The sequence below is a fragment of the Nicotiana tabacum genome, chromosome 2, assembly GCF_000715075.1.
Source record: "Nicotiana tabacum cultivar K326 chromosome 2, ASM71507v2, whole genome shotgun sequence".
Taxonomy (NCBI): Eukaryota; Viridiplantae; Streptophyta; class Magnoliopsida; order Solanales; family Solanaceae; genus Nicotiana; species Nicotiana tabacum.
Window position 1 is genome coordinate 16,602,663 of NC_134081.1, and position 21,799 is coordinate 16,624,461.

The 21,799-nt window shown below is 39.6% G+C and overlaps 1 protein-coding gene across 1 annotated transcript; it reads right to left on the reverse strand.

The window, feature by feature from the left end:
- Window positions 1-8,674: 8,674 nt before the first annotated feature.
- Window positions 8,675-9,034, reverse strand: LOC142166246 (uncharacterized). The gene has a single exon (XM_075224949.1). It carries the CDS (start codon window positions 9,032-9,034, stop codon window positions 8,675-8,677), a length of 360 nt encoding a protein of 119 aa, XP_075081050.1.
- Between the last annotated feature and the right edge of the window lie 12,765 nt (window positions 9,035-21,799).

Here is a 21,799-nt window from a genome sequence, read left to right on the forward strand (position 1 = left end):
TCAATCTCCTAAGGGTCATATCGTCTTCTTCAAGCGACCCAAGCTCGCATCGTATTACATGCATCCCATGATGGGAAGAAAGTAAAACTCTTCATCGGAACCTTCTCAACACCACGCAACTGCTAACCTATTTGCATGAGATGGCCCACCTGTGTAACCTCATATCGACCTACTCCAACATCATTGCTATAGTTACCTCTACTATGAAATCAATTAATCTCCCTGGGTCCACACTGATCCGCCAGCCGTAAGAATCCTTTCATTCTTTAACATCGCCCGAAGGTCCAACGACACGATTGAAACTCGAAGACATATTACATCCAGAACAATGATCGAATACTCGCACTTTCCTACATTCCAATCAAGCCCTTCTCATCACACTCAAAATTCCTAAGCACAAAAACTATCTCAGAGATCATCTCCCTCGAACCATTAACACTGGAAACGCTGATTCGATCCTGAAGTAATGACACACAGCCATCTCTAGTAACTTCCTCTTACTTTCCATCTCACAACACCGTGCCTAGAGGCAACAAATGAAGACCAACATGCCGATGAGCCTCAATGTTTCAATCAAGGACGCCGATACCACAATGTTAATATGAATTCCATTAAATTCAGAAATATCAAATCTCGATCGTAGGCAACACCAACACTAGGCTGAAATGACAGAACACCCCTCCACAAGGCGATGATAATAGCCCACTCGAATATGCCAGGAGAAATATCCTACACCACATCTACGGTACCATTACAAATCCTCGATGCCCAAGTGATAACCAGCGCTCAACATTGTATAAGAATGAGTAGGAAGGAAATGAAGGCATGAGCTTCAATGGGATCAAATCGCACGACGAGGAATCAAGAAGGGAAGTGCTCCTAACAGCCATGTAGCTTCTCGAAGATAAGTACAGATGTCTCTGTACCGATCTGTAAGACTCTACTAGACTCGCTCATGACTCGTGAAACCCAAGTGAACGTAGAGCTCTGATACCAAGCTGTCACGACCTAAACTCCACGATAGGTCGTAATGGCACCCAACGCCGCCGTTAGGCAAGCCAACGATGAACTATCAGCTTAATTATTTATTTAATTATTTTTTAAATCATGAATCTTATTAGATAAAGAAATCAATTAATTAAAAATAGGAGGTACGTACAATTTAAATGAAATATAAAGTAATAGTGTGTCAATGTAAAGTAACTATACACAAATTCTAGAACACTCCAAAATCCGGTATCAGAAGTGCATGAGCATCTATTAGAACGTACAATAAAATTACGTCATCTGTCTGGAGCACAAGTTAGACATGATAAAGTAAATAATTATGATGGAAACTCTGTGTGTTACGAATCATGGCATGGAATACAGCTCACCGTAGAGTCTCCTCAGCAGCTACGCCTCCGCAACCAAGTGACCACCAAATGAACATGTCAAATCCTGCACATTAAGTGCAGAAGTGCAACGTGAGTGCGTAAATCAACGTGTACCCAGTAAGTATCTAGCCTAACCTCGAAGAGGTAGTGACGAGGGGTTGACATTGACACTTACTAGTGCTCCAGCAAATCAAATATAATAAAGTAGGCAAATATGAAACATGGTGGGTAACAATGAGTACAAGTAAAGGCAAATAATACGCTCTACAGCTGAACGGTGAACACAAAGTCCTCAAACACTGAATACCTTTCAAATGGAGTACGTAATGGTCAACACCAAATCAACGGTCTCCTCTCAGGTTTGGAAAATTCATGAGTACACGGACTTCTTATCAAGTATTTCGCACGATTTTGCTGAGGCGAGCGACCCGATCCCATGAGAGTGATTTATAGAAATGCCAAGGTGAACGGCCTAATCCCATAAGAATGGTTTATAGAAATGCTGAGGCGAACTGCCCAATCCCATAAGAATGTGATACATGATACTGGCGAGGTGAACGACCCGATCCCATATGAGTTTTTTATAGAAATGCCGAGGCGAACGACCCGATCCCATAAGAGTGTTTTATAGAAATGCCGAGGCGAACGCCCAATCCCATAAGAATGTGAAACATGATACTGCCGAGGCGAACGGCCCGATCCCATATGAGTGTGGTACATAATCCTGCCAAGTCAAACGGCCTGATCCCATAAGAGTGTGGTACATATTCCTGCAGAGGCGAACGGCATGATCCCATTAGAATAAGAAGCTTTAACGGGTCCTCGACCCCACGCATGAATGTACATGGCGTGAGTCAAAGTCTACTCGAACATAATCAGGAATTCTAGCATACAGACACTCGTCACCTCATACGTATTTAGCTTCCACAACATGCAACACATAATAGATATAACACCTACGGGGTAAATTCCCCCTCATAAAGTTAGACAGGAAACTTACCTCACTTCGGAGTTCCATAACTGGCTCCAACGCCTCTCTAGCACCTCAAACCAATGCCCATCGATCCGAAACTAGTCAAACAACATGAAAACTATTAAAAATATATTCTAATACTCATAATTAATCAGTTTATAAAATATTCCAACTCCGCTCGAAAAGTCAACGAAGTCAACCCTTGGGCTCGCGCCCCTAGAATCCAAAAAAATTATCAAAATCTGAACAACCATTCAATAACGAGTCCAACCATACCAAAATTACCCAATTCTGACATCAAATTGCCACTCAAATCCCCAAATCTTACTCTCCAATCCCTAGCCCAAACTTTTCTATATTCCACCTTAAAAACACATAATTTAGGTGGAAAATGCAATGGGTATTCAATATTAATAGATAAAGACGACCAAAAGTTGCTTACTTCTTGAAATATAGCAAAACCCCTCTAAAATTTCGGCCCCAACCGAGTTTGCAAGATCCAAAAATGAGGAAATCTCGGAACCCTTCGAATTAATACACTCCCCAGGCATTTCGCACATGCGGGTCACTTAACCTCTTCTGTGACCTCGCAGGTGCGGCCAAATCTATGCTTCTACGGTTTCCCCTAAAGGCCCCTGCCTTCTCTTCTGCGGACAGACTTCACATCTGCGACCTGGGATCCGCTTCTGCGAAAATGCCTACCTCACGCCACTTCGCACTGGCGCATCTCCCCCCGCATCTGCAATTTCACAGGTGCAGCCAAAACGTCGCACCTGCACATCCCCTCTTCCCATCCAATTTCCGCACTTGCGATGCCAAACACGCCTTTACGGTCTCGCATCTACGACCAAATCCTTCACAGGTGCGATCGCACCAGACCTTGTGCACTTAAGCAATTCCCCAAGTTCAATTCTCAATCCGTTAACCATACGGAACCTATCCGAGGTTCCTGGGACATCAAACGAACATACCTACAAGTCCTAAAACATGATACGAACTTAGTGGAAGCCTCAAATCATGTCAAACAATATCAAAACTATGAATCGATGGTCAAAACCTTTCTTTAAACTTTCCAACTTTCAAACTTCGACAAACGCGTGCTATTCATACTTAAACATTCCGGAATGATGCCAAAATTTACGCACAAGTCATACATCACAATACGAACTTATTCCAAGACCCAAAATCCCAAACGAACATCAATAACACCAAGGTCCACTTCAAATCAAACTTAGGAATTTTCTAAAACTTTTAAAATACCAACTTTCCACAATAAGTGCTAAAATGCTCCAGAGCGACCCGATACTCAACCCGAACATACCCCTAAGTCCGAAATCATCATACAAACCTATTGGAACCTTCAAAACCCGATTCTAAGGTTGTTTACTCAAAAGTCAAACCCTAGTCAACTCTTCCAACTTAAAGCTTCTGAATTGAGAATTTTCCTTCTGATTCAACTCCGAACTTCTCGGAATTCAATATCGACCACATGTACAAGTCATAATACATATAGTGAAACTACTCAAAGTCTCAAACCGCCGAATGATGTGCTAGAGCTCAAAACGACCGGTCGGGTCGTTACAGAATAAATATCTAAATATTGTACCGTACCGACCGACGAACACCACTACTAGGTAGCCAGTGTTGTTTAAAATATATCCATAATTTACAATTTATTTAAAGATTAGCCAATTTTGCTCAAACTTCAGGACACAACTTCCTAAAGTTTAATTCAAACTTCAGGACATCGTGTCCAGAAGTTCGAATCTTTTATCTTGAATTTTAAATTAGTAGTTCAGAAATTCAGGACAAAGTGTCATGAATTTCAAATTAGCAGCTCAAAAATTTAGGACACTAAGTCCTGAATTTCCAAATTCAGGATACTTAGTTCTGAAGTCCAAGAGTTTAAACCTCAAAATTCAAACTTCAGGACATAGTGTCCTAAGGTTCAAAAATTGTGTCCAGAAGTTCAAATCTTATGTCCTGAATTTTAAATTAGTAGTTCAGAAATTCAGGACACTTAGACCTGAATTTCAAATTAGCAACTCACAAATTCAGGACACCAAGTCTTGAATTTCCAAATTCAGGATACTTAATCCTGAAGTTTGGATGAATTGGCTAATCTTTAAATATATTATAAATTTTGGATATATTTTAAATAGCAGACTTAAAAATGGTTGTTACTGCACTTTGCCCTTAAAATAGCTATTGTCATACCCCTTTTTTTCTCCCTTAACCCTCTTTAAATAAGATAAAAAGATTTGTGAGCTTAAACGGGTTTCAACTTGAAAGTGACAAAGTTTGCTTGTTTAAAAGAAATTTTTCAGAGTCGCCACTTGACATGAATTTCGGTGAGCCAAAGTCACCGTTTAAAAAATAATTTTCCCTTAAAAATATTTTTGACTCTAAAAACATAGTCTACACCAGAACTCCAAGGGAGTTTATTTAATTCGGGGAGAAGGTGTTAGACATTGCCCGAGTCCCGTAATTAGAACGGCTGCATACCTGATCTAGTTTACTTTAAAGAATACTCAGATTGAGGTAGAAACACACAAAAGCAAAAATAAATATAAAAAAGCTCGAGGTCACGGGCTAAGGGATTGGGCTCCAGGTTAGGCCGAATTGGGTTAATAAAAACCGAAATTTGAGCTCAAAATTAGGCAAACTTTCCTCCAAAACTAATTCAAAGTAGGATTCTTAAATCTGAAATTTATGGGCTTCAAAACCTTAATTCTTCCATGTAAAATAATACAAGATATACTATAAAATGAAAAAATCAACACTAATTAATTAAAATAAAATACATTAGATTGTGAAACCATTTTTGGTGTTTCAAATTTATGTTCTAAATTTAAGATTGAAGATACAAATTCTATAAACTCAAATAAATATTAAAAATACTACAAATGCTAAAAAAATAACTTTTAAAAATAGTGCGGGTCAAACTTACGCGGTTACAGCTGCCCCTCTTTGCTTGAAAACTCTAAGAGTTTTTTATCAAAGAATTAAGTAAGCAACGTAATTGGTTCTGACCCGATACTTATTTAAAATAAAATAATGATGGATAAAAAGATTGTGATGGGACCCTGGTATCTGAGCTGCCTACATATCCTTGGTTATAAAGGAATCAGGCCACGTGTAGTTCAGAAGTAGGAGAGATGGAGAAGGATACCGAGGTGGAGTATATTAAGGTAACGAGCCGATTGAAGTGTCGTCGAGGTTCCGGTCTACGGTTCCTGTCATTACATAAAAAATAAAGCCAAATAAGATAAAAATTACAAGAAAAACTACAAAATCATATCTATTCTTCTGTATTGAATCTTCTTGCGGTCTTGTTGTGTATCTCGAACTTTTGACTCACATTCTTAAGGTGAGCTTCTGGTACTTCGAACTTGAATTGAAAATGAAAGGATTGAAAATTTGACCATATTCTTCAGGGCGGCTCCCGGTGATTCTGACTTGAACTTGAAAATTTAAAATTGACCCTATTCTTCAGGCGGGCTCCTACTGTTTGGACTTGAAATAAACTTGAACTTGAAATAGACTTGAGCTTGAAACTAATTTCTAAAGTAAATACCCTCATTCTCCAGGTGGGTGCCTGACGTTCTGATCCGAACTTGAATTCATTTTGAAGTAAATACCCCCGTTCTCCAGGTGGATACCTGCTACTGACTTGAACTTGAAATTAACTCTAAACTGAAGAACCTCGTTCTTCAGGTGGGCGCCTGCTATTAATGCTGAAATTTGAAATTAAATATGAAATAAATACCCCTGTTCTCTAGGTGGGTGCCTAAAATCACAACAAAAAAGACAAAATAAAGAAAACTTTCTACCTTAGTTTGTACTAGGAAAATTTGTGAGTGTTAGTTGAATTCCATTATCCAGGAAGGTCCTGAACACTTAATAAAATTAAATTCCATTATCCAGAAGGGTTCTGATAAATTTTAAAAATTAAATTTCATTATCCATGAGGGTCCTGAAAACTTAAAAATTAAATCCCACTATCGGGGAGGGTCTTGAAAACATGAAAATTAAATCCCATTATTCAGGAGGGTCCTGAAAACTTTTAAAATTTATCATTATCCAGGAGGGTCCTGAGACTTAAGAAATTGAATCTTATTTTCTAAGATCAAAAACTTAAAACTAAATCTCATTATCCATGAGGGTCCTAAAAACTTGAAAGTTAAAATCTATTCTCCATAAGAAAAGACTTAAGTCTAAATTGAACATTTTCAAATTAAAAATCCTATTTTTTAAGAGTGAAAACCTAAAGATTAAATCCTATTATCCAGGAGGGTCCTGAAAACTTGAAAGTTAAAATCCATTTTCTATAAACAAAACTTAAGACTGAATCTCATTGGTGTTGAGCATTTAAAGTTTAAAAATCCAATTTTAAAAGTGAAAACTTCAAAACATAGCATTTTAAAAATTAAATTTCATTTTCTAAAAACTTAAAACCAAATCCCTTTATCAACGAGGGCCCTGAGCATTTTAAAAACTAAATTCCATTTTCTAAAAACTTAAAACCAAATCTCATTATCCATGAGGGTCCTGAGGAGTCGAAAATGAGCTTACCTGTAACCTTGCTTCCCCCGTAGAGGTTACCTACAAACGAACAAAATTTTGTCCCTCTTTCAAACAAAGAAAAAATTGTGAGTTTGAAAACAAGGTGGTTAGTTTGTGGCAACGTTGTTGAAAGTGTCCTCTTTTGCAACTGTCATACTTCATTCTGATTGGCTGCTTCGACCTGACAAGAAGTTGTCTGACTTTTGACCACACCTTATTTATAGAAGCCTTTGAGTGATTGTATATCTTACCATTCATTTGATAGCTATTGAACTTTATGTTTTTCAAAATTCAAGAATTATTTGATCATTTGAACTCAAGTTATCACCACATTGCTCCTTCTGATTCACGTCACTTGTGATGTGCTTGGCCGAACATCGCCTTGTGCAATCAAAAATCTAGTAGTAGAATTTGAAGTCTTTTCTTGCTTGTTTTAACAAAGACTAACTTGAAGGAGACTCAAACAAACAGAACCAAAAGAATGAAGCGAAGTGACTTTGGGCAAAAGGAGTAAAAAGAATTTGAACAAAAATGTGTATTTGGAGAAAAGAAGAAAAGAGACTTATCTGAGCGAAGTAGTTGGATCCAATGATCATGACATGCATTTTGGACTGATCATCCAAATCTATCCCACCAATCTAACCTTCAGTGCGTGGCATGCCTTCATGCTATTAAATTGGGCTTCAACGACTCAACTCCTCCGTAAAGCCCACAACCTCATTCGACTTGTTATACCCCGAGGGGTTTTTACCATCAAGCCTCTCTCATTTGTTTATCTCTCAACTCATGGTCGCCTTATGGTGCCCGCGAGGATTTTCACCAATAAGACTCATTTTTATTCATTTTCTCTTTGTATCCATGAACAATGTATTAACCATGATGCAAGAAGATCAAACCCTTATCACACACTTGATTTGGCATCCTCAAAGATTTGATCGGAAGGTCTTTCTTTGGACCGTAATGTACGCTTTTAGACAGGGTTAGAAAGAAGGGATGGCATGAATGCTCAAAACAACTTAAGATGAAAGGGTTCAAAATTGTAACTTTTGGAATCAGATCTTTTACAAAACTAAAATTTCTGCCACAGTGTCTTTGAGTCTAGGGAATTTTGGATTTTTATTTTGGTGGGATCGAATCTCAAAGTAAGGCTTCCTACGTATCCTTAAAAGGAATCGGGTCGAACGTAGCTCCAACCTAAAAGTTGTTATGTTTTTGTTGGTTTTTTTTCTTTCCTTCTTTCTTTATTTCTTTTTCCTTTCCTTTTTTTTTATTTTTTTATTATTCTTCTTTTTTTTCTTTTCTTTTTTTTCTCTTTCTTTCCCTTTTTTCTTTTGTTTTCTCTTTTTCATTTTCTAACTATATTTCTGATTCCAAAAGAGAGGTATGAAAGAAAATAAATTGAGGCTCAAAAGGGCTAGCAAAGGATAAAAGTGTTTGATAGCAGAATGACATGTCTTCATCCTACCTAACTTTGAAAATGTCAAGTACAAAACATGCGATTAAAGATGAGCGAAGAAATCATACATAACATCTCTTGACTACATCAGAATTGATAGCCATATCCACAACTTTTCCTTCTATCTGTTAACTACAAAGCACCATATGGCAACACACTTGTCACAACAAACGGCCCCTGCCAGTTTGGGGAAAACTTGCCTTTAGCTTCAGCCTGATGAGGAAGGATGCGTTTCAATACTAGCTGGCCTACCTCAAATTTTTTAGGACGCACCTTCTTGTTGTATGCTCATGCCATTCTTTTCTAATACAACTGACCATGGCATACTACCGCCAACCTTTTCTCATCAATCAGACTCAATTGCTCTAGATGGGTTTTGACCCACTCATCATCATTAATTTCAGTTTCCACGACGATCCGAAGGGATGGGATCTCAACCTCCGTAGGTATAATTGCCTCAGTTCCATATATTAACAAATAATGGGTTGCACCTAATGAAGTGCAAACAGTGGTGTGATAAGCCAGCAAAGCAAAAGGCAACTTTTCATGCCACTGCCTAGAACCTTGTACCATCTTACAAAGTATCTTCTTTATGTTCTTGTTATCAGTTTCAACAGCGTTATTTGCCTTGGAGCGATACAGAGTGGAATTTTGGTGCATCATCTTGAACTATTGCCATACCTCTTTCATCAGAAGACTGTTGAGATTAGCAGCATTATCTGTGATGATTACCTTTAGAATCCCGAACTGACAAATGATTTTTGAATGAACAAAATATACCACTTTCTTCTAGGTCACGGACTTGAAAGTCACTACTTCCACAATGGCCACCAGAATAAAACTTTTCGCATTCGATGCTGTCGGCTTGATTGGTCCAATAACATCTATTCCCCAAGTAACAAAGGGCCAAGGTGCAGACATGGTGTGCAATTCAGATGGCGGAGAATGAATCAAATTACTGTGCACTTAGCATTGGTGACACTTGCAAAAAACGTTGATGCAATCTCGTTCCATGGTGAGCCAATAATAACCTGCTCGAATCTTTGCCAAGAAAAACCCGTTCATATATGGCCCGCAAACTCCATAATGTACTTCAGTCATGACAGTTGAAGCTTCTTTAGCATCCACGCACCTTAGCAGTCCCAACTCTGGAGTCCACTTTTACAAGATCTCCCCACTTAAGAAAAATTCACTAGCCAGACACTGAATAGTTCTCTTTTGATCACATGTCGCATGTACCGGGTATACCTCGGACTTGATGTATTTCGTAATGTCATGGAACAAAGGTTCACCATCAAGTTCTTCTTCAATCACATTACAATAAGCATGCTGATCACGAACTTGGATATGCAGAGGGTCAACGTAAGTCTTATCCGGATGGTGTAGCATTGACGCCAGAGTAGCCAAGGCATCGGCAATCTCATTATGAATCTTGGGAATATTCCTGAATTCAGCTGACTTGAATCGTTGACAAAGATCATGCAGACACTGTCGATACGGTATGAGCTTCAGATCCTGAGTTTCCCATTCTCCCTGAATCTGGTGAACCAACAAATCTGAAACTCCTAGAACTAATATTTCCTGAACTCCCATACCTACAACTAACCTCAAACCCAGAATGCATGCTACGTACTCAACCATGTTGTTGGTGCAATAAAATGGAAGGTGGGTTGTTACAAGGTAGTGTTGCCCTGTTTCAGAAATGAGTACAGCCCCTATTCCAACACCTTTCATATTAGATACTCCACGAGTCTAATGATGAATTTGGAGTCTAAGGAAGAATGTGAGTTCTCCCATCATACTCATTTTGAACTAGCTCTGCATGAGAATTGAGAAATCCTTGCACAAAAGAATATTAGTGCTGACAAATATAATATCATCTACATCTGGATAATGAGATTACCTTCAGTGGATCTTTTGATGAATAAAGTAGTATCTACCTTACCTTTGGTGAAACCATGATTAGTTAAGAAGGAACTCAGTCTTTCATACCAAGCTCGAGGGGCTTGTTTGAGTCCATAGAGAGCTTTAGCTAACTTATATACATGGTAAGAAAATTGTGAGTTTTCAAAACAAGGAGGTTGTTTTACATACACCTCCTCATCAATAAAACTGGTTAAAAGGCACTTTTGATATCCATTTGAAATAGTTTAAAACGTTTAAAAGATGCATAGACAATTAATATGCAAATTGATTCTAACCATGCTACCGGAGCAAAGGTTTCATCATAGTCGACTCATTCATGCTGTGAATAGACTTGAGCTACTAATCTAGCTTTGTTTCTGACTACTTTTCCATCTTCATTTAACTTGTTTCTGAACACTCGCATGGTTCCAACAATAGTAGCATTTGCTGGCTTAGGTACCAGATCCCAAACTTGATTCTTGTCGAATTGATCAAGTTCGTCCTGCATAGCTTGTACCCAGCTGGAGTCTTTTAAGGCTTCATCAACTTTCTTTGGCTCGATTTGAGAAATGAGTGTAATGTTTGCCTTCTTCTTGAGAGTTCCCATCGTTTTTATTCCTTCGCTTGGATCCCCTATGATAAACTTTTAAGGATATTCTAGTTCGCTTCTCCATTTATTTGGTTGTGTTCCAACTACAGGAGTAGTTGACTCCTTTTGTGGCTTAGTATGGTTGCTAGCAGGTTCACTAGTTGACTCTGTGACTATGTATGTACTATCAATTGACTTTTGTGACTTGTTCGTCTGTGATGCTTCTTGACTGACATCTTCATCACCTGCAATGATTTCTTTCTCAGTCGTAGTGTTATTGTCATCAAATATAACATGCACTAATTCTTCTATAGATAAAGTGTGTTTGTTGTAAACTTTAAAAGATCTACTATTAATTGAATAACCAAGAAAAATACATTCATCACTCCTTGGATCAAACTTTCCAAGTTTATCCTTACCATTGTTTTGGATGAAACATTTACCTCATAACAGAAGAAAGTAGCCTATATTAGGCCATTTGCCTTTCCATAATTCATATGGAGTCTTCTTCAGAATGGATCTTATGAGACATCTGTTGAGGATATGACATGTTGTGATTACTGCTTCTGCCCAAAAATTATTTGGCAATGAATGTTCTAATATTATTGTTCTGGCCATATCCTGCAGAGTTTTATTCTTGCGTTCAACTACCCCATTCTATTGGGGTGATCTTGGGGATGAGAAATTGTGAGTATATCCTTAATCGTTGCAGAATTCTCCAAAGGCTCTGCTTTCAAATTCTCCTCCATGGTCACTTTGTATGGTTGAGATAAGATACACTTTTTCTCTTTCAATTCTTTTGCAGAAAATCTCAAAAAATCTCAAAGCTTCATCTTTATGAGATAAGAAAATTACCCATGTAAAATGTGAGTAATCATCAAAAATAACAAAAGCATATCATTTACCTCCAATGCTAGCAGTTCTAGTAGGTCCAAGCAAGTCTATGTGAAGTAATTGTAAGGGCTTGATTGTGGACACAATGTCTTGGCTTTGAAAGAGTTTCTAGAATATTTGCTAATCTCGCATGCATCACATACATGAATTCTAGAAAGATTGAGTTTGGGAAGGCCAATAACTAGATCATGCTTGGAGAGTTTTTCAATTAAATGCATGCTTGCATGACCAAGTTTTTTATGCCATAGCCATGGATCATCAGATATGGATTCCAAACAAATATGACCATCTAAGTTTTCAATGCCATCTAGAATGTATATATTTTCATATATTTTTCCTGGGAGAATGATTTTACTTGACTCATCTTCAATGGCACACTCTGTTTTCTTGAATTTAAGTTCATATTCCGAATCACATAGTTGACTTATGCTCAAGAGATTATGGTTGAGTCCATTCACAAGGTATACTTCTGTAATATTACCGTTATTGCTGAATGGAATTGTGCCAGTATCAACTATCTTTCCTTTTGAATCATCACCAAATTTGACATTTCTTCAATTTATTTTTGTTACTTCTTTGAACAGATTTTTATCACCCGTCATGTGATTGGAACATGCATTGTCTAAGTACCATTTCCCTTTGCGTACTCTTTTTGTGGTGTTCCTGCAAAATAGAATTATCACATTCTTTTAGGTACCCAAGCTTGCTTGGGTCCTTGTTGGTTAGTTATACTAGGATCAGTACTATTTTTGGGCTTACAAATCCATCCTGAAATATTAGATTTACGAAATCTACAGAAGGAATATCTGTGTCCAGCCTTGTTACAGTAATGACACACAGGGGTTGATCCAGTTTTTGATCTACCACTGGTGTTAGTACTTGTGGACTTAGTTCTAACAGATCTTTTTCCAGTTGACTTGTAAGTCACTTGGTTGAACTTGACAGAACTATGACTGGTGAATTTGCGCATGCCACTAAGTTGCATTTGTAATTCCTGAACCTCATCTTGAAGCACGTCCCTTTCGATTTTATAGACTTCAAGTTTGAGTTCCCAGTCCTTCTTTTCCCTATTGAGTCTCTTTAATTCATTTAGAATTTTTTTGAGACTCTTTTAGGGTAAGATCAAGAATATCCTGTAATTCATTATATTTTTCACAGTTATAGGGTCTTACCTCACTTGTTTCACCTTGTGCAATGAAGCAATTTTTAGTATCTTCTTTGTAGTCACTATCTGATACATCTTCATCAGTCCAGCAACCAGTGTATTTGTTCATATCATTTTCCAAGATAGTCATGAAATACATGTTTGCTATTTCTTCATGTTCTGAGCTATCTTCAGCACTCCAGCTTTCGAATGATTTGTTTTTATTGAACCCTTTGTAGACTTCTTTTAATATCCGGGTATTCAGCTCATGACCATACCTTCCGCATTCAAAGCATTTTCAATCGTTCTTGTCTTGTTCATTATATTATCTGGTTCTTCTAGATGGCATCCTTCCCTTTTTTGTGCTTCTATATCTTCTCATCAATCCATTCATATTTCTTGAAACCATGGCAATTTCTTCTTCAAGAGCTTCTGCGTCGTCATCAATATCGTTCTCATGTCCTTCAGTTGTAGTTTTGAATGCAACGCTTTTCTTCTTCTCTTCCTGACGCATTTTCTTGAGATGTGTTTTCTCAAATGCTATGAGATCTCCACGTAGTTTATCATATGATAGTTTGTCTAAATTTTGAGATTCAAGTACAACTACTTTTGTCTGCCATGTGGTAGGCAAACTCCTCAAAATATTTCTAACATGATCACCACTTAAGTAAGGTTTACCAACGGCTTTCAGATCACCAATGATTTTGATAAATCTTGAAAACATTTCTTCAATGGATTCACCTTCTTTATCCGAATTTCTTTCACTTTGCTAGCTCCTTCATAAGTAACTTCCAGTTTGTCCCATATTTTCTTTACGGTATCACAACTTGAAATTTTCTCATATTCTTCTCCACTTATAGCATTATAAAGCAAGTTTCATGCCTTAGAGTTAACTAGGACAACATCCATTTGCTCATCAGTGTAGTCATCTAAATCTTCAGGATCAGCAGGTGGTTGTCCTGCTACTGGAAGTGGATGGTTATCCTTTTTGAAAACATGCCATAATTTGACATCATAGGACTTTGCATAACTTTCCAGGCGCACATTCCAATGAGAAAAGTGTTGTCCATTAAAATATGGTGGCCTTACTTGCGATGTCCTATAACTATCCGGCCGGTCATTTTGAGCGTATTAGCCTCGCTCCCTTATTTACAGCATTTCCTGTATCTGTTTCTGCTTATGTAACTTACCGGGAAGGTCTTGTTTTGGTTTCGGAGTGTTTTGGGATACTTAGTCCCTAAAACGGAAGCTTAAGTTTTAGGATTTTGATCGTAGTCGGAATGGTACGAAGACGACTCCGGAATGGAGTTATTTCTGTTAGCTCCGTTGGGTAATTTTGGACTTAGGAGCGTGTTCGAACTGTGAATTTGATGTTTGTAGCTAATTTAGGCTTGAAATGGCGAAAGTCAAATTTTTGGGAAGTTTGATCGGGGGTGACTTTTTGATATCGGGGTCGAATTCCGATTCCAGAAGTTGGAGTAGGTCCGTAATATTGAATATGACTTGTGTGCAATATTTGAGGTCAATCGGATGTGGTTTGGTATGATTCGGCATCGTTTGTAGAATTTGGAAATTTTGAAGTTCATTAAGTTTAGATTAGAGAGTGATTCGTGTTTTTGATGTTATTTGAGGTGGTTTAAGGATTCTACTAAGTTCGTATAGTGTTTTGGGACTTGATGGTATGTTTGGTTGAGGTCCCGGGGGCCTCGGGTGAGTTTCGGGTGGTTAACGGATTATTTTTGGACTTTGGTTGATCGCTAATATCTGCTGGTGTATATTTTTTGGTTTCCTCTTACGCTTTCACGAGTGGAGCCTCGCGTTCGTGAAGGGTTTATGTTACCTACAAAGATTTTGTTCTTCGCGTTCGTGAAGAAGAGGACGCGAACACGAAGGTATGGTCTACGTATGCATCGCGAACGCGTAAGTGGTGTCGCGTTCGCGAAGAGAAGTGAGGCAGCTGGGGACCCCAGGTCTTTAGTCTACGCGTTCACGAGGTATGGGCTGCGTTAGCGATGAGTTGAGCTTGTAAAGCTTCGCATTCGCGAAGCGTTGATCGCGTTCGCGAAGAGTAAACTAGGAGGCAGTTTGAGTTGGCCTACGCGAACGCGAGAGGACGGTCGTGTTCGCGCTGAAGGAAATCTGGGCAGATAGTATTAATTTCAAAAACGAGAGTTTGAACCCATTTTTCATATTTTGAGCTAGAGAACACGGGGTTGGGCGATTCTTGAAGGGATTTTTGTGGAGTTGATTGGGGTAAGTAATTCCTACTTGGTTTTGGTTAAATCCCATGATTTCATCTTTAATTTTATAATCTAATTTGTGAATTGGGGTGAGAAATTGGGGGGAAAAAAGAGGAAGAACTCTTGAATTAGAATTTTGAGGTTTTGAATGGGATTTTCTTATAGGATTTGAGTAATTTTAGTATGGTTAGGCTCGTGAGTGAATGTGCTTTCGGATTTTATGACTTTTGTCGGATTTCGAGACGTGGGCCGGGGGGGCGGGTTTGGGCTGATTTCAGATTTTTGGCTTATAATTTCGTATTTTTCTTGTGGAATTGATTCCTTTAGCCTATATTAATTATACCGTACTGCTTGTGGCTAGATTCGGGGCTTTTGGAGACTGATTCGAGGGGCAAAGGCATTTCGGAGTAGGATTTGCTCGATTTGAGGTAAGTAACGCTTTCAAACTTGGTTCTGAGGGTTCGAAACCCCAAACTATTTGCTATGTGATTGGTATTGAGGTGATGCACATGCCAAGTGACGGGCGTGCAAGCGTGCACCGTGAGAATTGTGTCCTGGTTGATTCCATGGAACTATATAGTGACTCTATTTTGTTGATATCCGTGTTTTCATCTTATGATAAAGTAATTGAGCTATCAATCATGCTAGATATCATGTTTAGGATTTATGTCGGTACTGTTGGGACCCCTAGTGGTCGTTTCTTGCTGTCATCTCACTGATTTTATTGATATTATATACTCAGTCATGTTCATGCATTTCATATCATATCTCCATCTCAATTGTTCTTTATTGATACATCATATCATTGTTTCGTGCTAGTTTTCATGATATTGTGAGCATGTGAGTGAGACTGGAGAGATTGATGACCGAGTGAGGCTGGGAGCCTGATTATGAGTGACAGTTGTGGGATCGGGCTGCACGCCGCAGCGGTTATACTAATTTTATGATAGCGCTTGGGCTGTAGGAGCCCCTCCAGAGTTTGTTACACACACCCAGTGAGCGCGGTTGATATTATTGAGGGATGGATCTTCCCTGGACATGGATCTTGTCCGAAGTACTTGATACCTAGAGATGGATTTTCTCCACGGGGCTGGATTGGCCTTCCTCGGTACTGGGTGACTTATAGTCAGTGATGCATATGTTCTGGGATGGATCTTCCCTGGGCCGTATGGGCCATATACAGTACCGAGTGGTTGAGCATTCGAGATTTTGAGCACATGAGGCTGACAGCATGGTGCATCACATATAGCATGTGCATTGGCATGTAGAGATAGAAGAGTTATATTCTTTACACTATTTGGATCCGCTTCACTTTACTTTTTGAGTTGCCTATTTAATTTGAAAGCATAACTACGTTTCTGTTCAGCTATTTCTATTTTATCTGTACCGGTTGAGTTCGTCACTACCTTTTAGTCCAAACTTTGGACTTGTTACTAACTGAGTTGGATGTACTCACGTTACTCCTTGCAGCTCGTGTGCAGATCCAGGCATTTTTGGTCACGGCGGCGGTTGCTGATTGCGGCTTCAGAGTTCGGAGACTACCAAGGTAGTTGTACGGCATTCGCAGGACTTGACTCTCATTCTTTATCACTAGTTGAATTTTTAGTTTATTTCTCTAGACACTGTAGTGGACTGTATTCTGATTTAGATGCTCATGTACTCTATGACACCCCAATTTTTGGATGGATTATATCTTATTTTGGATATTTCTGTTTTCAAAAAGGCTTTCCTAAATTATTAAATTGCTTCTGTATTTATGTTCAAAAACATTTCTGTGTTGAGATGTTGAGTTGTCGCTTGCCTAGTTCCACGATAGGCGCCATAACGATGATTAGATTTTGGGTCGTGACAAGTTGGTATCAGAGCCTAGGTTACATAGGTCTCACGAGTCATGAGCAGGTTTAGTAGAGTCTTGTGGATCGGTACGGAGACGTCTGTACTTATCTTCGAGAGGTTGCTGAACCATTAGGAAACTTCGCATTCTTGAATTCTAGTTGTGCGAATCTTTTGATTCTGGTAACTAAATTTCTGTTGTTCTAATTCTCTCACAGATGGTGAGGACGCGTACTATGGGGTAGGATGGACAGCCACCAGTACCACCAGTCTGGGCCGTAAGAGACCAAGGTCGCGGTAGAGGCTGCGGTAGGGGAAGAGGTGCTGCTCGCACCGCAGCTAGGGCAGCACCTGCAGATCCACCTGTTGCCCCAGTTCAGGAGCAGGCTCCAGTTGTGGATGAGCCTGTGGGACCAGCTCAGGCACCACATGTGCCCATTGTGATTCCAAGCCTTCAGGAAGCCATAGCTCAGATTCTGACCATGTGCACCAGTCTTGCTCAGGCGGTCTCTGTTCCGGCTGCATCAGCCACTTCTCAGGCCGGGGGAGGTACTCAGACTCCCGCACCCACACACCTGAGCAGGTGGTACGGGGACTCCAGACACCGGGGGCACCACTAGCCCAGCCGGTTGTAGCTGCTCAGGACTATGTGGTTCATGTCATGCCCGATGATGAGCAGCGTCGATTGGAGAGGTTTGGGAGACTCCAGCCTCCATCTTTCAATGGTACCGAGGGAGAGGATGCACAGGGTTTCTTGGACAGATGTCAGAGGATCCTCCGTACAGGAGGTATTCTAGAGAATAGTGGGGTCTCTTTTACTACTTTTCAGTTTACTGGAGCTGCCTTTACCTGGTGGGAGGCTTATGAGAGGCATAGCCCAGTTGGTGCAGCGCCACTTACCTGGCAGCAATTCTCCGTTCTCTTCCTGGAGAAGTTCGTGCCTCGGTCCCATAGAGAGAAGCTGCACAGGCAGTTCGAGCAACTTCGTCAGGGTGATATGTCCGTGACGCAGTATAAGATGAGATTTTCAAAGTTGACCCGTCATGCTATCTGGTTGGTTCCCACAGAAAAGGAAAGGATCAGGAGGTTCATAGATGGCCTCACTTTTCAGTTGTGATTTCTTATGACTAGAGATAGATTGTCTAGTGCTACATTTGATGAGGTTGTCGATATTGCTTGTCAGATTGAGATGGTTCGCAGCCAGGAGCGGGTTAAGAGGGAGGCCAAGAGGCCTCGTGGATAGGGTGGATTCAGCGGTGTTCCTTTTGGGGGTCAGTTCCACCACAGTAGGGGTCGTCCTTTCATTCATTCTCAGACGACTCGCCCAGTTCACCATGGTGCATCATCTAGCCATGGTGCACACAGCTATCAGCAGGGCCAGTCTTTATTCAGTGCACTACCAGCTCAGAGTTCGTCTCATGCACCATAAGCTCAGGGTTCATCTGTGTCAGGACCTTTTAGCAGTTATTTCGGTGCTCGAGGTTCCTTTCAGTCCCCACCGCCATTTGCAGAGAGAGGTTTCTTTGATAACGGAGATGTGAGTCATATCAAGAGGCATTGTCCCCGCCTTTCGGGAGGTTCATCTCATCAGAGGAGTCAGCCTTAGACTTCGGCACCAGTTACTTCACCACCTACCCAGCCAAATCGGGGTGGAGCTCAGTCAGCTAGGGGTCGCCCTAGAGGGGGAGCCGATCAGGTGGCGGTCAGGCCCGTTTCTATGCACTCCCTGCCAGACCAGATGCCATTGCTTAGGATATTGTGATTACAGGTATTGTCTTAGTTTGCCATGGAGATGTCTCTGTATTATTTGACCCTGGTTCCACTTATTCAAATGTGTCCTCGCATTTCGCTCATTATCTGGATATGCCCTGTGAGTCTCTATTTTCACTTGTTCATTTGTCTACGTCGGTGGGAGATACTATCATTGTGGACCGTGTATATCGGTCATGTGTGATGACTATTGGGAGTCTGGAGACTAGAGTAGATCTCGTATTGCTTAGTATGGTCAATTTAGATGTTATCTTGGGTATGGTGAGTTATCAGATGTTTTATTATATGGCTTTGAGCCAAGTGGGGGAGTCTGCTATCTATGATTTGATTGCACGATTTTGTACGGTATTAGTTTTTGGGCTGAGGCATACTTTTTGATTGGTTATGACTTGCAGAGGTTGATATCGGGGATGACTTGAGTAAGAAAATTTCTTGAATGCGGGTTATATTGCACTTTATGAAAAATCATGAAATAATTAAATTATTATTTTGAAGGATGTAGTGCGCACGGAGTGTGAATTTGATCGGTGGTGTTGAGGCAGGGTTACCCCTCGAGCATTATTGTGCTAATGAGGCACGTGTCTTTTAGCCCATTTGGGCGGTGCAATTTAGAATCTGAAAATACATTTAATGGTGCCAGAATTTGTGATAATTCTATATGATTATGGATTCTACATTTCAGTATAAGAAAGGAAAGGGGGACAATTTTAAATTTACATTTTAGAGTGAGCGTTACGGTTACGGTATTTATGGAGGTACTTAAGGAGCGTATAATGGCTTACGGGCCTTATGGTGGTGTGGTGTTATGCCAGGAAGTCTTGTAGTGAGCTTTGGGTAAGGATCGTGGAGTTCTGATAAGGAGAAGTATCAAATTGAGGATAATTTAGAAGAAACTCGAAGTAAATAGGAAAACTGGGTAGAAGGCTAGACCGGTATGGTGATGGCATGATAGATGTGGTGCGTTGTGCAGGATTAAGATTTACATGTACAAGGAGACAGTTCATTCTTGAAGGCAAGTTCACGAATTCTGGACAGATTGGTCAGTGTTGTATATTTAGATGAACGTTATAGATGTGGTGTGTTGTGAAGGATTAAGATTTACATGTAGAAGGTGATAGTTCATTCTTGAAGGCAAGTTCATGAATTCTGGATAGAATGGTCAGTGTTGTATATTTAGATGAATGTTATAGTTTCTCGGTAATCCCTAAGAGGGGTGTGTGGTTGAAAGGGGGCATTGTGTTTTAATTACGGATGTTCACTGGTGTTGTGGTACTCTCATGGTTGATCGACTGCTGCTATACAATTTTGCTATATAGCACAAAAGAATTTTAGGAGTATTCCTCGTGTGATGATCGTGTATGAGAGATGTGTTAGATATTTTGGCGGTGGAGTTGGGATCAGATATGTGATTCGTGTGTTATATGGATTTGGAGACTGGGAGTTCTCAAGAGTAGGTTGATTCCATGGTTGGGGACTGTGAAGTCATGGCCGAAGCTAGCTAGACGATAGTATGTGTTATGATTCAGTCATTGTGGGCTTTCGGGGGTTATTTATCCATGTGTGGGTGCCCGAAGTTGATTTGGGGGTCTATTGGTAGGCCCAATTAGGATGTGCATTCTATACCAAGTCAGATTGGTTGGCTCCATACTGCTATTGTTGAGGGATGTGCTATTCGGTTGTTGTTGAGCTTATTCGTGTTTTGATATGTTCTGTGAGTTACTATTCTATGCTATGAGGGGTTGTGATTCGTTGGTTGTATGCACCCATGGTGCAGTTCTATTGTCACGACCCCAAATTTCCCTCTATAAGATGTTGTGATGGCACCTAGTCTCTAAAACTAGGTAAGCCTATCAATGCGGAATAACAATAGAAATATGAAATAAATAAATTTGCAAACTCACATAATTATAACTCCCAAAACCCGGTAGAAATAAGTCACAAGCTTCTAAGAATTTATTCTCTATGTCTCTATACATCAGAGTCTAAAGAAAATAAGGAAAGACAACATAGTAAGATAGAAGGGGACTCCGGAGTCTGCGGACACTGGCAAATATACCTCGAAGTCTCCGTACACCGTTGGCCCACTGATATCTCGGCTGGTAAGGAGTACCTGGATCTGCACAAAAAGATGTGCAGAAGCGTAGTATGAGTACACCACAGCGGTACCCAGTAAGTGCCAAGCCTAACCTCGGTAGAGTAGTGACGAGGTCAGGTCAGGCCCTACTGGAATAATAAAAGACATAGTGACATGTTTAACAATATAATAACAATAAAAATGAATCAAGTAGTATGTCACCATTTAATTACACAAAAATAATGGCAAACAATACCTCGCGGAAACAAAACAGAAATTTTCAACTTTAAGAAAATCACAACAATAATCAAAGGTAACTGCGGCAATAAATAAATATCAACAAGGGCACTCCCGAGGTACCGCCTCTTAGTCCCAAATCATAAATAAATTCACAATATCTCATTTCCTTATATCACCGCGGGGGCCTTCACATTTAAATTTAAAGAAAATATTTTTTCCGAAATAGCATCCCGCGTTTTAGCCACCCTTATTACACCGCATGACTTCTAGTAGTTCCCCTACTAGCCACGCATATCAAGCCACCCTTATCTCACCGCATGCGTTTTAAAACTCAGACCTTATACCACCGCATGCGTATCAATATCACAATATATCATAATTTGCATCTCAAGTGCCCAATTATTTTAACTTGCCAAAATAAATTAAAATTAGAGTATTTTTCCACAATAAAGAGCTCACGGCTCAATCACAGTAAATACAAAAGTCTTCACAAAATATTCAGAAAAATAATATCCATTATTTCCACAATACGGAGCTCACGGCTCAATCACAATGAATACAAAAATCTTCACAAAAATATTCAGCAGAAATAATATTTTCACAAATTTAACATCTTGACTTAACATCCAATTATTAAATGTAAAATACTTCATTTTTTTAAAATAATAGTTAATTTAAGGAAATTCAACCTTCAAATAATGCATAGAATAAAAGAAAGCAAAGTTTCAACTAAACAGGT